The 13,778-nt window shown below is 40.2% G+C and overlaps 1 protein-coding gene across 1 annotated transcript; it reads right to left on the minus strand.

Annotated features, from left to right (window-relative positions):
* Positions 1–3,372: 3,372 nt before the first annotated feature.
* hapstr1a (HUWE1 associated protein modifying stress responses a) lies at positions 3,373–11,580 on the minus strand. Its single transcript, XM_022213589.2, has 5 exons — positions 11,162–11,580; positions 10,008–10,088; positions 9,353–9,420; positions 8,936–9,146; positions 3,373–6,821 (listed from the first exon to the last, which is right to left on the minus strand). The coding sequence occupies exons 1-5, from the start codon at positions 11,355–11,357 to the stop codon at positions 6,505–6,507; spliced, it is 873 nt and encodes a 290-aa protein (XP_022069281.1). The 5' UTR covers positions 11,358–11,580; the 3' UTR covers positions 3,373–6,504.
* Between the last annotated feature and the right edge of the window lie 2,198 nt (positions 11,581–13,778).

Consider the following 13,778-nt stretch of genomic DNA (forward strand, 5'->3'; position numbering starts at 1 on the left):
GGGCTGTGCCCGACCGAGCCCCACGGGACCCCAAGGCTCGGCCACCAGACGCTCTTATACGAGCCCCCCCCAAGGCCTGGCTCCAGGGGAAGGCCCCGGTTTCCCTAACCCGGGCAAGGTAGCGGCTTCACCATGTTGTGTTTTCATCATGGTCTTCTGAATAGCTCTTAGTCTGGTCTCTCACCCAGGACCAGTTTGCCTTGGGAGACCCTACCAGGGGCTTATGCCCTGGACAACATAGCTCCCAGGATCACCGAGACACTCAAACCCCTTCACCACGATAAGGTGGTGATTCGACGAAAGACAGCTGTCTTTCAGGCTGCACAAAAAACATTGGTGTCTATGAACAACTAACTGGCTGTGTGACGAGTGAACAGGGACAGTCTGCAAATTGCAAAACCGCTGCAACAGCGTAGAGCAGGGGTCCCCAAACTTTTTCCTGTGAGGGCCGCATAACTTTTCCCTTCTCTGGTGGGGCGCCGGGGTCAGTTTGTAACAGAAAAAGTGTGACGATCGCAGGGGTGCCTAAACATAAACATTGTTTTCCAGAAAGCCACACATAACCAAATATTAATAACCCTGTCCAGGTTATTAATATTTTTTTCACAGAAAAAAGTCAGGAAATAAATAATACCACTATTAATGACATAAATAACACTATCTATGAAATAAATAATAACTAAATTATCCTCTCAGGGTTCTTCACAGAAAAAAAATCCATGGAACATTAATTTTCAATTGTGCCATGCACAATCTTTTTTTTTTTAGGGCCTTTTCTTGGCTTTATTGGATAGAGGAAGTGAAAGAGAGACAGGAAACGGGGGAGTAGAATGGGAAAAGACATGCAGCAAAGGGCCATGAGCAGGAATCGAATCCAGGCCACTGCATTGGACACCAGCTCCTATACATGATTGACCTTCTTAACCCATTGAGCTATACAGGCAGTCCCATGTGGGATCTTAACAGGTAAAAGTTCATCTTAGTTGTCAGAACAGACTCTGACTTAAATGAGTCATGTGAGCAGTGTCTCAAAGGTCTTGTGTTCCTTCCTTTTAATCCCAGGGTTTCCGCTACATTCGTTCTGCAGCGGCAGCCTGGTGCTACGAAAATTCCAGCTCCGCTCCTTTAAAAAATTTTTTTTAAATTGTTGCAAATAGACCCCTTTCACATGATGTATGCATACTTAATTAGGCAGCTGCATGTGCAGACCCGGTTCAAAACAAAGCCTGTTTACCTGGCCAAGACATGATATTGCAAGCACATATTACGCTAAATATGCCTTCTTGTTGTGCTGTCGGCTGTCAGAATCGTAGTAAAGCAGATGATATGGCAGCTGTGAGAGCGACCAGGTGGAACTTGCTGTGTTACCGCGGCTAAACGTTTGGTTTACTTAATACTGATTTCCGCGTTCTCCGGAGCAGTCGTTACGTTGATATTACAGTTCCTGCTGATATACCGGAGAAGCCCTGAGCCCGTTAGCAGGACAGTGCAGTATGTCAAAGTAGTGCCTGATAATGCATTTAAGGATTACTTTAATACCCAACATGCCGAACCAGGCCAGCAGCAACAGGACAGCACACAATCTGCTGCATCCAAACAGCAAGAGGCCGTGTGTTGCAGGCAGCAGGAGGCGGCTGTCAGCGGCGGCAGCCCCAAACAACAGCCGCCACCGCCTTCTCAAAGTGAGCCCATTGATGCGGCCAAAGCCGAGACGTGCAATTTCCTAAACGCTATCTTTCTGTTCTTGTTCAGGGAACTCAGAGACACCCCAGTCGTCAGACACTGGCTCACCCATTAAATTAAAGTGGAATGTGCAGGAGCTCCTACACCGGGTCTGCGCGCGCATACCTTGTGTTGGTAAACACTGCAAGGGGTCTATACTCCACTGCTGCATGTCTCCACCTTCACAACAGTCTTGCACCGTGTTGGGTACTCGCGAGTACTAAGGTCACCTACAGATAACTATGGTGCTCTCAGTATCTACTCTTTTTTTTGTGTGTGTGTGTGTGTGTACAGGGGGGTGAGCAGGGAGCCTGACGCCTACAGAAAAAAATCCGAGAGGAAACACTGAATCCTTTTGTAGGTTCCACGTTCGATCACGTGGCCAGATTGGAAAAAAAATCATAATGTGTCTCTGGTGTCGTTCAGGGGGCAGAACCAAATGTGGAGGCGGGCCATATCCGGCCCGCGGGCCATAGTTTGGGGACCCCTGGCAAATATTCAGTAACTTCAATCTTGTACTCTGTAGTGTCACCAAAATTACTGCAACCTTCAACTGGCTCCTGTTGACACCAATGTTATTCCTGCAACTTGAAAGAGAGCTACTATGGATAAAATATTGTAGCATATTGTCTACCTTACAACGATGGGAAAGAGGCATCGTTGATGTTTTGGTAAAGTATATCTAATGAGTTGTTGATGCCAAGTCTGAATCTGTGAATATCTTTACAACTTTTCTGAACTGGGGCCCAAGGAGCAGTGGAGGGTGTCCTTTGTTTTCATTTCTGAAAGGTGGCAACCCTTGGTACAGAGGAACATTTCCAGCAACCATCACTCCTGTCTTCTAATGCTACATTGTGTTAGCTAAAGGTGTTGAAAAGCTAAATGGTGATTAAAAAACCCTTGAGCAATTATGTTAGCATATGAAAAGAAGTGTGAGTTTTCATATAAAAGATTAAATCTGTCTGAGTGACCCCAAAGTTTTGAATGGCAGTGTATATTTTCCTGGCAGCTTTAAAAGGGGCCCTAACAAACACGTTGAATGTGTTTTCTTCCCAGTAAAACATTCACAAAGGAGGTTTCTCTTGGTGGGTTTAATCATTAAGGGGTATTTAAATTGCTGTACTTCAGAGAGGAACAAAACTGAAAACACAGACTAATCCTGAAGTTTTCTTGTCTTTTTATTGCTGTATTTTGGCTCCACCTAGTGGCTTGTAACAGGAAGTAAAATGCTAACCTTGGTGTATTTATGTTGATATTGTTTGGCTGTGGTGCCTCAGTACCAAACCACAGCTCTGTTCTGTAAATACTCCAGACATTCAATTTAATGTCATCAAATGCAAAAGAAGGAAAGAAAAAGTATATTTATTTACTGTTTTTCATTTGTCAGAAGTCTGCAATAATCAGCCCAATGTATCGAAAGTAATGTGGGAACCAGTTTTAAAAATATATATATTTCCCTTATCTTAATTTTAAAGGCTAATTTTGTCCATTTGATCATTCCCAATATTTAATTTTAAGAGTTGCTAATTGACAGATAAAATACAGAGACAAACAGAAAACCCTTCTGTGCAAAAATATTCTCCAAATCCAATTTTTATAAACAATCAAAACTATCCATTTTCCTTCTTTAATGAAACATAGTCCATCCAATTGCAATTCAATAGTTTTATTTCTTTTACAATGTGAACCACATATATCATACCAACAATTAAATGTTAAGTATATAGATTAGCCATTTATTATTTTTTTAAACAAATAAGTATCAAGAAACAGCTGATAATAGTGTTGGCTCCAGAAACACGTGGCATGAATCAGCCTTTTGAAACAATATGGATGAAGGCCATGACTGGCTCAGGGAAGAAACAAAGAAAAAAAACACAAAGTGCCCCCTTTTATTGTAACCAAGCTAATCAGCGGAGGTCGGCATAATCCCTGTCTCGGCCAACTTTTGAGTCAAACCTTTGGGGGAAAAAAAATAAAGTGTCCTTTGATAGGCTAAATTTCAGTTTATTTGTCCTGTCAGCACACACTTCATATCTTCCCTTTAACTGACAACAGAAACACAGGGTGCTTAAAGCTATCAGTCTGTAGCTAAACACCCCATTTGATTTCAGTCAAGTATGCTACCAATGCCAAAGTGGAGTGTTAGACACAAAACAGTGAATCAAGTGTCTGGAGAAGAAAACTAAAGTATTCTAAATGCATTCCTCTGACTTAATGAAGAGCATGTGGCCCAGCTGACAGGTCAGACCTAGAGACTGACCTGCAGTGGACTTAAAAGTGACTTTTGGGCAGAATTTTATTCAAGAACATGAATGCTTCCTATGCTTTATTTTTTATTCACTACACCTGTAATAACAGAAGCTACTTGCAGCATATATGACACTGTTTATTTTGCACCTGACATGGCTTCAACGTGGATTGCTTATCAACCATCCTTCACAATAATTACAGATTCCGACTTTCATCGCAACCTACCAACTGGTGAACAAACCTCCAGGTGCACATCTCAGCCTGGTTCTTATGTCGCCTGCAATCATGTCTGAATATGAAAGAAGGAAGTGAAATCTATGACCAAAGTGTAACGGAAGGTTAAAAAAAAAAAAAAACACACACACAAAATGGCATGCTTTAGACAGCTAAAGAGAACCCACTTCCCAGGCCATAGAAGTTGAGTGGGGGTAAACAAATCAACATAAGGAAACGATGAGGGAGGAAAAGCAGGAAAATTAACATCTCAAGTGGATATTTACAAGTCGAACACTGAGGGCTTTACACCTCACTGATAACTTACTGTGTCACTACTACAACAGAGCATTACTGGAACTATTCAGAATTGGTTTCAAGTCTAGACAACTCAACATTTTTAATAATTTACACTTGATTAGCTTCCTATGCTAAATGAAAGCGTATTCCAATAATTAATACACCCACGAAGAATAGCGGATTTAGTGCCAATAACCTTTTAAAACTCTAAAATAAGTCATATTGGTACATTACTAGGTCACGTTACTTTTAAGTTGCTAAATATACCCAGTTTTATGACTCATGTGATGTCAGTGTCTCCTGCTTTTCTCCCTCAGTAGAGGATGGAAGGCAACAGCTATTTCAAGAATGAAACTAGCCCAAAGTTGCATCATTCTGTACCAAGTTTAAAAAAAAAAAAAAAAAAAAAAAAATCAAACTCATCCACGTTTCATTACTGCACACTCCCCTTTGCACAAAAAGCAGTGTCCCAACACCTCCAGCTCAGTTACCCAGTATCTTGTATGCACTGGGTGACATCGTTCGGTGGTTTTGTTAAGACACGCCTACATTGTGACAACATTTGTGTGATTTATGCCTTTTCTACAGCACCGATTATCTTCCAGTAAGTTAAATCATTTGTCAAACAGGGAAGGTCTCTGAATACTAGTAGAGCCCACACGCACCAACATGATGAAATACTTTTGAAGAATTGCTTGAATCAGAGGTGTGTGTGAGCGCTCCTGTTCTAGTCGTATCAAGTGCTTTGCTTTTTCTAAGCACCTAAGGTCGGGCCAAACTACATAACGTGTGGACCAACCACAAGTGGACTTGTTGAGGGCTGGACGAGCTACAATACAATGGAAGAGCCGATTTGTTTGCATGAGTTAGAAGTGAAAGCTAAGTGCAAAAATCCTTATTGCAACTCATCATAATCATCACACGACCACATAAAACAGCAGCTGCTTTCATAACAAGACTGGGGGAAAGGTGGGGGAGGGCATCGCAGTCAGCTAATGGGCTGTCTGAGAAGCTGTACACAAAAATAAAAATTTCCTTTCCATTATCCTGAAAAAAAAATTAAGTGGAAAAGAATGCAAAATAACTTGGCTATTGCTGCGGCAAAAAAAGTGGCAACAAAGCTAGAATTTTAACACTGATGGTTGAAGAACTAAAAACAAAACGGGTGACTGGCTGAAGTAAATTGAGCCATTTTTGAAGCAAAGTAGTTAGCATAGAATAACGTCTAAATGTCCAAACATTAACAGCCTGCTATTGATAGTTAGATGCTGTCGACCTAGTGGTAGCCAGAAATGTGACTGGTTTCAAGTGGCAGATGAGGCTGAGCGATGCCACACACATATTCTTACTAGGCGATTTAGCTCCACCACTGACAGGCAACATCAAATAAAAGCTGCAATGATGCAGTAACAGAAAGAACAGGCGGGTTGTTTGACGTGGGGTGAATCTCTGACAACGTTGGGTCCAACATTTGGCGAGCAACTCAATCCACTGAGTGAAACGATTTGATCATGGCCCTCACTTCCTTATTAAGGTGGTGGGTGAGGATGAGCGAGGTTAAGGGAGGGAAGGGCACAAATGTGTCAAAGATCAAGTGGCTTTTACTTGTCAAGCAGCACAGTGCATTTCTACCCCTTGAGAACTGTCTGCATCCCAGAAATAGTTGGTGACTTTCTTCGTTGTCTCCTTTCCAGGGCAGTGATGTCGGAGGAATGTGTGATGTCGTCCAGACTTCCCAGTCACCCACCCACGTGCACACACACACTCATTAAATGTTCTGATTGTAGATCAGTGATTTGTAGTACTAGTGTTGGGAAAGGAGACAAGGAATAGAGTTCATTCAACTGAACAGACCCAACTGAGAGCTTTCAGTCCCTGTTTTTATTTTCAGCCCGGGCATCCGAATGTCTGTCTGTACATCTGCGTGTCTGTCCCACATAAGCCCATCCATCCCCCTATCCTAGCCTTGGCTTTGAAGGCTACTGCCCCACCCCTCACACATAGGCAGGCATCAGATCAGATCATCCTGTTGCGTTTGTGCGTAGGGGAGTCTGTGATGACATCACTACACTGGGTGGAGTTTCGTTTTCTGGTTCCTCCCCCTCCAGCAGAGGCAGAGCCTGTAGAGTCCAGATGCAGTGCCATCTCCTCTGAAATGAAAGTGTTCAGGTCGACATCTTGTAGCCCATTACGCCTGCTGCGGCACATCGGCCCAGAGCCGGAAGAACCACCTCCACTTGCACCACCTCCGTTACTGCTGCTCCCGCTTACATGTGTGGGAGAACCTGGAGTACCGGAGCGCACACTAATACTTGCCATGGCTCCACTCAGACCTTCAGAAAGAGGAGAAACAGACAAAGAACATTACTGGACAGAAAACTAAGATGGATAAACGAGCTAATTTTTAATTAAGAATCTTGAATACTGTTTCAAAAATATCCTTGACAAACTTGCTGCTATGTGTAAGCAGTTATCATTTACAGCCTGCAGCAAGCTTTCAGTAACCATCGCATCAGAGGTTGTTCCATAATATTGGCAATCTATTTTATTCGGCATTTGAAAAATTCACGGACAAACAAATCTTTCATAAAGGTTTCTACAAGGGTTGTAGGGTAAAAAGAATTATCAGGTCAGCATATACCTAAACAATGCCAAAAAATTTTGGATAAATATATGTACAGTTGCTCTACTAGTACTCACATAATGCAGCAAATTACAACCAAGTAAACACAAAGTGTGCATCCTATTTGTAGGAGCCACAAATGACAACTGGCAGACCAAAGTGCCATTTACATACTGGCGCAGAATAATGCAATGTGTATCTTTTCATGGAGGATCCAAGAAAAACAGTTTTACAGTGGCAAGCTCAAAGCATGTAAGCATCCACCACAGACAAAATGTAAAGAAGGAAAAAAAAAGAAGTATTTCACATTTCTCTCTCCATCCAGTTGTGTCTTATTAAAATGTGTGGCTAGTAAAGACTCCCTTGTGTTGGGGAAGGACAGCATGTAAACAGACCTCTGACAGGACTTCACATTAGTCAAAGTCACTCACTCAGGTTCTGGTTTCACTCTGTTTCTGTCTCCGTTTTGGACTTACAGACAACAGAAATCACAAGCTTAAGTTTCTTCAGAATAGCATTGTTAAGATGTTCTGCTATAGAACAGTACCTGAAGAACACATCCCACAAAACACAAGTATTCAACTACCTAGTAAACTTAGTATGATTAAAAGTACTACCACAACAATAAAAACAAGCACGTTTCGCAGTACGATCACTGTTGGCAACAGTGGCTGTCACTTAACAAGTGACGTGACAGGTGCAACATAAAATCACACTGTAGGAAATCACTTAAACATCCTTTTCTATCCCAGTACAGTGTGTACGTGATGCAGCCTTCTGTTTTTTTAATCCAACACATTACCGGTAAGTCCTGTCACACTAAATACCAGCGTAATGTTATTAAACACACAGCAAACGGTATGTGCTCGAAATAACCTAAAAATATGTGGATGTTCTAATAAAAAAGACTGTGTATTACAAAAAAATATACAAGCTGAACTAGAAACAAGGCTGCAGTTAACTTAAAAATTAATTTTTTACATAGACTTTGATCAAAAGTCAAAATTATGTCTTCAATCAACACAAACATCATTTGTGAAATACAGCTTCAGCTGACCGAGAAAGGAGACACACTGAAACCTCCTGACAGAAGCTGAATTTGCATTTCGGTAACCTAAACCATTAAATGCCTAACATGAGCCAGTCTAACCTCAGGTACACCCTAAAATGACCCCTTTAAAATGCAAGAGTACTGAATATTTACTTGTGTTGACAGCACAACAGAAATGCTAACATACTCTCGTGTAACTGAAATATTAATAGAAATTATTGTATTTGCAGTTTTAAAAACCAAGTAGTTAAAAAACAATGTGGCTTCCAACTTAGTCAGATGTTCTCTCTCACAAACACAGAGTAGGGGTTAACACAAGTGAGGCCCTCTTTCGCCATTGGCCAATACTTGTACACCCATGCACAACATACCCTTATCTCTGGGCAACATGTGGCCGAGTACGATGACTGAAGAACTAGCATGCTATCACACACACAGAGAGTCTGTCTCACATACTAAAATACTGTAGTTCAGTGCTTCTATCTGTGGATCTCATCGCCACTCTACAGTACATTCCTTACCTTAAACCTTTTACATTTGTATAATCGGTAGATGACACACGCACTTTTAAAAACTAAAGGAATAATCTCAAGACTGGACAAACACAGCAACACATATGCTGCATTAGTGGCCTACAGTACTGACTAGTAGTAATGAAGATTTTCTACCCCACTATCCATCTGCCCCCCTGGATCGTAAATCATTTCTGATACTTGAGCAAGAATGACCACTGATGTGTCAGCTGTGAGACGGGTTGGACTTTCTTGACTTACCATGCAATGCTATGGCCTCCCTGAAGGGCTGGAGGTCTGCTTCCACGGATGAGCCAGTCTCAGCTGGTGAATTAGCCCGGCTAGGGGCCACCATGGCCAGTCGAGTGCTTGCCCTGCTACTTCTGTGTGGTGGTGCTTTGCCGCACAAAAAGCTGATGAGATCCTCCCTACGGATGGTTCTTCGACGCTTTTTGACCCAGGCCAACATGTCCTGCAATCAAGGGCAAGAGTCATACATCCATCAGTTAGCAAATATTTAATTTCACTGATGAACACTGACACATTTTTTTGTACCCCTCATCACCCCAAACCTATTGTAGCCTCCAAGCACCTGTTTCCTAATGTCAGGGATGTGTAATTTCACAATTTGTCAAGATACAAGAGAATTGAGGTGCTTTACACAGGAACCTTACGCACCTTATTACGACGCTGGTGGCCTATTTGGATGCCTCGGTCGAAGCTTCTCTGATGGGCCTCCACACTCTCTGAGATGGTGGAGGACAAGATTAGAATAATAAACATCATCAATTATTCCAAAGCCAAGTAAGTATGTATGGCATCTTTAACATTATCTTTATTTCAGTAAATCTAAATATCACAGTTGACAATGCATATGCTTTATTCTACATGTATTTATCAAAACAAACATACAAAAAAGGCATGTCATACATCAACAGCAAGATACTTTCAAAGGGGGCCTGCCCAGGTTTTAAAATAAGAACCAACTAATTATAGGTAAAATTTGAAAACAACTGCTAGATTTTAAATTCAAAATGATGATGAAAGTGTGACTGGTAAACTTGAACATATTCTCATTATAGAAACTTAAAACTTTAATTTTTAAGCTGGGTCCAGCTACTCGGGACTCACTTGACTAGGACATAAGAGTGATAATGACCAGATCTGTTTGTCATCTCATCTGATGAACAATTCTGTCAATAAAAACATGTCTACATTGACAAATACAATGACAGCCATCGTCCATATTGATAGAATGAAATATAAACACTGTAGATCAATAAATCCTACTCAAAAGCACAAGGACAGAGAGAAGGGAGATGTGGGTAGTTACCTTTGTAAAGGTTGGTGACTGCTGTAGCAGCATTCTGAAATGGCACCCACAATGACAGGCCCTGCTGATGGCATACTCTGTCTGTGAGAGAAAAGAGAAAATACGTTTGGTTTCTTTACATGTCATAAGGCTGTAATTTTAAGGCATGCAGTCTTGTGCTATGAAGATTAACGTGACCAAAGGACGACGAAGGGTTGAAGTGGATATCATATTCATTCGCCATTTTGTCTTGCATCTACAATTGCAGTGACAAGGTTTGGCATAAAAATAACTGTCAGCCAGCGCTAGATGGCCAGCTTGGTAGAAGCTTGTTTAGCATGAGAGCACCGACACACGAACTTAACTGCCCTCTCAGCAGTAAAGTTGCAGAGCAGTGTCAAACATACATGCCAGGCATAGACGGCTTCACAAGTCGAATTCTGTCTATCTGCACTTGAATTTATTAAGACCGAGAAGTCCAAATCCTTAGCAGATCGTGGACAAACCAATAATTCAACATCGAACCAATATTATTTTCGCCATCTTGTGATTATAACGCTTGTTAACGTTGCTCTGCTGTCTCAGCAGAAACCGGGTGACAAAAAGCACTTGTGAGGCGTTAATATTACACCTTTAAAGGACAGGTCTACAGCCAACAGAGACCGACACAACAGATGTTAACGGTGACAGCAGACAAGAGACTGTCATCTGTGAATGTCGCGTAGCTACGATTGTTGTTACCATCGCCATTTTGTAACTAGCCTGGCTAACGTTAGCTATCCGCTGCTGTGTAACTTAGTGTCAACAAGCTAGCTTATTGACAAAAGTAGTCAAGTTACCTCAAGCTTATTTAGTTATGTCAGTCAGACTAACCATGGTTGTTTAGTGGTCGAAATAAGTGTTTAAGGTCAGATTTGGGCTCGTAACTCATTTTTGTCACTAGCTAGCACAAGCTAACTAAATGTAGCATTGCAAAATCACCTGTAAACGTTAGTTCCCCAGTACCGGCTAGCGACTTTGCTAACGGGCGAGTTAGCGTCCTGCCAGTACTGACGGGAACATTAGTTCACAGTAACGCTCGGGACGTAGCAATGTTGCTAACAAACAAGCCAATGGCATAACGGCAAAGTAGGCGTCGTTAGACGAACAAGCAAACAGGGAGCGCTGGTTTCCACCTTTGTATAACTGTGCCACGGCAGTAGCGGAGTTCTGGAACAGATGCCACAGTTTATCCTGGTCGTTGTCGGCCTCCTCCTCGCTCGGCTCCCTCTGCTCCGCTTCGGCCAAACACTGCCGCTCCCATTTTGAGAACCAGTGCTCGGGTCCGTGTTCCTGTATCTCCGAGTCTCCGTCTTCCTTCTTCTCCTCCATTTAATGCACCAAAAACTCGGGGGAAATTCGCGTTTAATGTTTAAAAGACGACTAAATGAATACTGTGTAAAGAGTTATACGAGAAAATCCATGAATACTGTTGTCGTTACTATTTTATTTCGCACTACAATATTGCGTTGCCACCTATTCCTTCCATCTGTGAAGATAAGCCTAGCTAACTATTTTTCCGAGTTGCCGACGTTGGGATATATACAAGGCAGCCTATCATGTTATGCGCTTCATCCCGCCCATTACTGTAGACGTCAACGACAATTGGTCACATGAGCACTGCAGGGTGGGCTTCAGGTCGGTATTCAGAGTTTGATTGGCTCTCTGACACGTCCGTCATAGTATTGACACAAAAGAACCTCAGTGAAAAGTCCCTATTAACAAAGCTTGCAAGAGAGTGCGAGTTTAGTCATGAAAAATGCGCTGTGAGCTTTATGTTGTCTACGGCTCTGAGAAAAAAATTATATTATATTATATTATATTATATATTTTTTAAATCTTTATTTAGCTTTAGAATATACAGTAATCATAAAATAAATCAATAGCAATAACATTAAGTTAATATTAATAAAAAACAAAAAATAACACTAAATGAAAATAAGAAAGTAAACTAAAAAGAGAGAAAGAAAACGAAAATAAAGGGAAAGAAGGGAAAAAAAGAAGAAGGGGAAATATATGTATATATGCATGCACACATACATCACATACATACATGCCAGGGGGAGTTGGAAGCAACACATATGGTTGTATACTAGGGGTGCAAACAATTGATTATTAATCAATCATTTATCAGACATTGCTTGATAAAAAATTGCATAGACTCAGAAGGGAGTTCAGCTTCTCAGAAAAATTGCCTCTTATCAATTAATGGATCATTGACTGATAAAATGAAGCAACCATTGATAATTGTGTTACTCAATAATTTGCATCCCTAATATGTACATTTATAATATATACACATTTATACATACATATACACACAAAAACAGAACCACATACTAATATGTACCTCTACAAATATGCACATATATGTAGAAATACAACAACATCTTGATATCTACATGTATATATAGACACAAACACACATAATGAGATACATTAAGTTGCTATTTAAAAAAAAACTACAGGCTACTTGATAGGTTTTCACAGCTTTTGGATTAGCTGCATATTTTATTAAATTAAGATACTGAGAAATTTCATTTTCAAAATATTGTCCATTTGGTTTTGCTTTTGACCATTTAGTTTTATGTATATGATATTTTGCCAGCATAATTAGAGTTTGAATCAAAAGAGAAAAGTTTTGGGGCAAATCTGGTTTATCAAAGTAGAATATGATGTCCCTCTCCTGGAGGCTGATCAAATATCCGGTTTTAACATAGATGAACTACTGTATATGGGACCATAATTTTCTACTGTATAATATACTGTATGACGTATTATATTATATCTTGCTCACTAATACGTTCTACAATTCGGCTGCATTGACTGATTTTTAAAAAAGAAAAAGATATATTTATAATACATATTCATCTTACGACAGCAACCAAATTAATTTTCAAACACCCGCAAACACGAAAGTTCATGTATGACCCCCACTTATTCAGATTATTCAGCATAAAACTGTTTTTGATCTAAAAACAAAAAGATGTCAGGTAAAATAAAGTTAAAAAAAAAAAAAAGTCCAACGATAGCCTTGGTGCAGGATTGTGTTTTTTCCACTGGATGGTGTCGTTTCATCACAACCTGAAGGCTCTGGTTTCAGCATTGCAGACACGGACCGGCAGCTGTGTCAGTAGCACAGCATAATGAACACTTCCTTGATAAGAAATAATTTATGTCTGGACGGAGCAATGATAATACACTGTGATAGAAAAGAAACAAAATAAAACTGTTCTCTACTGTATTGTAGCCTTATTATTTCAGTTATTTTAAAATCTTTTTAGTAGTAAAATTAATTAAACATATATATATATATATATATATATATATATATATATATATATATATATATGCGACTTACTGATAACTGATAATGAATATGGTAAGAATATTTTACTTCATTAGCAAAAAAAAAAAAAAACTTGTGCCATTTTCCACCATAATATTTGTCAGGGATTTGGTATAATCCAAACTACTAACGGAAGTTTGTGATCACAGTTTTTGTTTGTTTGTTTGTTTGTTTTTGGTAAATTATCCCATCCTCCTAACATTAAGTAATACACAATTGTTTAGGCAATGTAGGCCCTGTAGTAACACCACAGGGTAAAGCATGACTGTGAAAACGCTTTCCTAAATGCAAATTATATGACGAGCATATAACACATTGCAATACATTAATTATATCATTTGCAAATACAGTCTCAAGTTCTAAAAGTGAAATGAGTGAACAGAATAAACAATTTTAAAAATCAA

The sequence above is a fragment of the Acanthochromis polyacanthus genome, chromosome 21 (assembly GCF_021347895.1).
Source record: "Acanthochromis polyacanthus isolate Apoly-LR-REF ecotype Palm Island chromosome 21, KAUST_Apoly_ChrSc, whole genome shotgun sequence".
In the NCBI taxonomy this organism is placed as follows: Eukaryota; Metazoa; Chordata; class Actinopteri; family Pomacentridae; genus Acanthochromis; species Acanthochromis polyacanthus.

What these genes read in the sequence shown, in the direction of transcription:
- hapstr1a (XM_022213589.2), bottom strand. Translation starts at nt 11,357, where the DNA reads ATGGAGGAGAAGAAGGAAGACGGAGACTCGGAGATACAGGAACACGGA. An exon ending in AGTCACCAACCTTTACAAAG is followed by an intron (nt 9,421 to 10,007) that starts GTAACTACCCAC and finishes CCACCATCTCAG; the next exon opens with AGAGTGTGGAGGCCCATCAG. An exon ending in GGAGGCCATAGCATTGCATG is followed by an intron (nt 6,822 to 8,935) that starts GTAAGTCAAGAA and finishes CTCTTTCTGAAG; the next exon opens with GTCTGAGTGGAGCCATGGCA.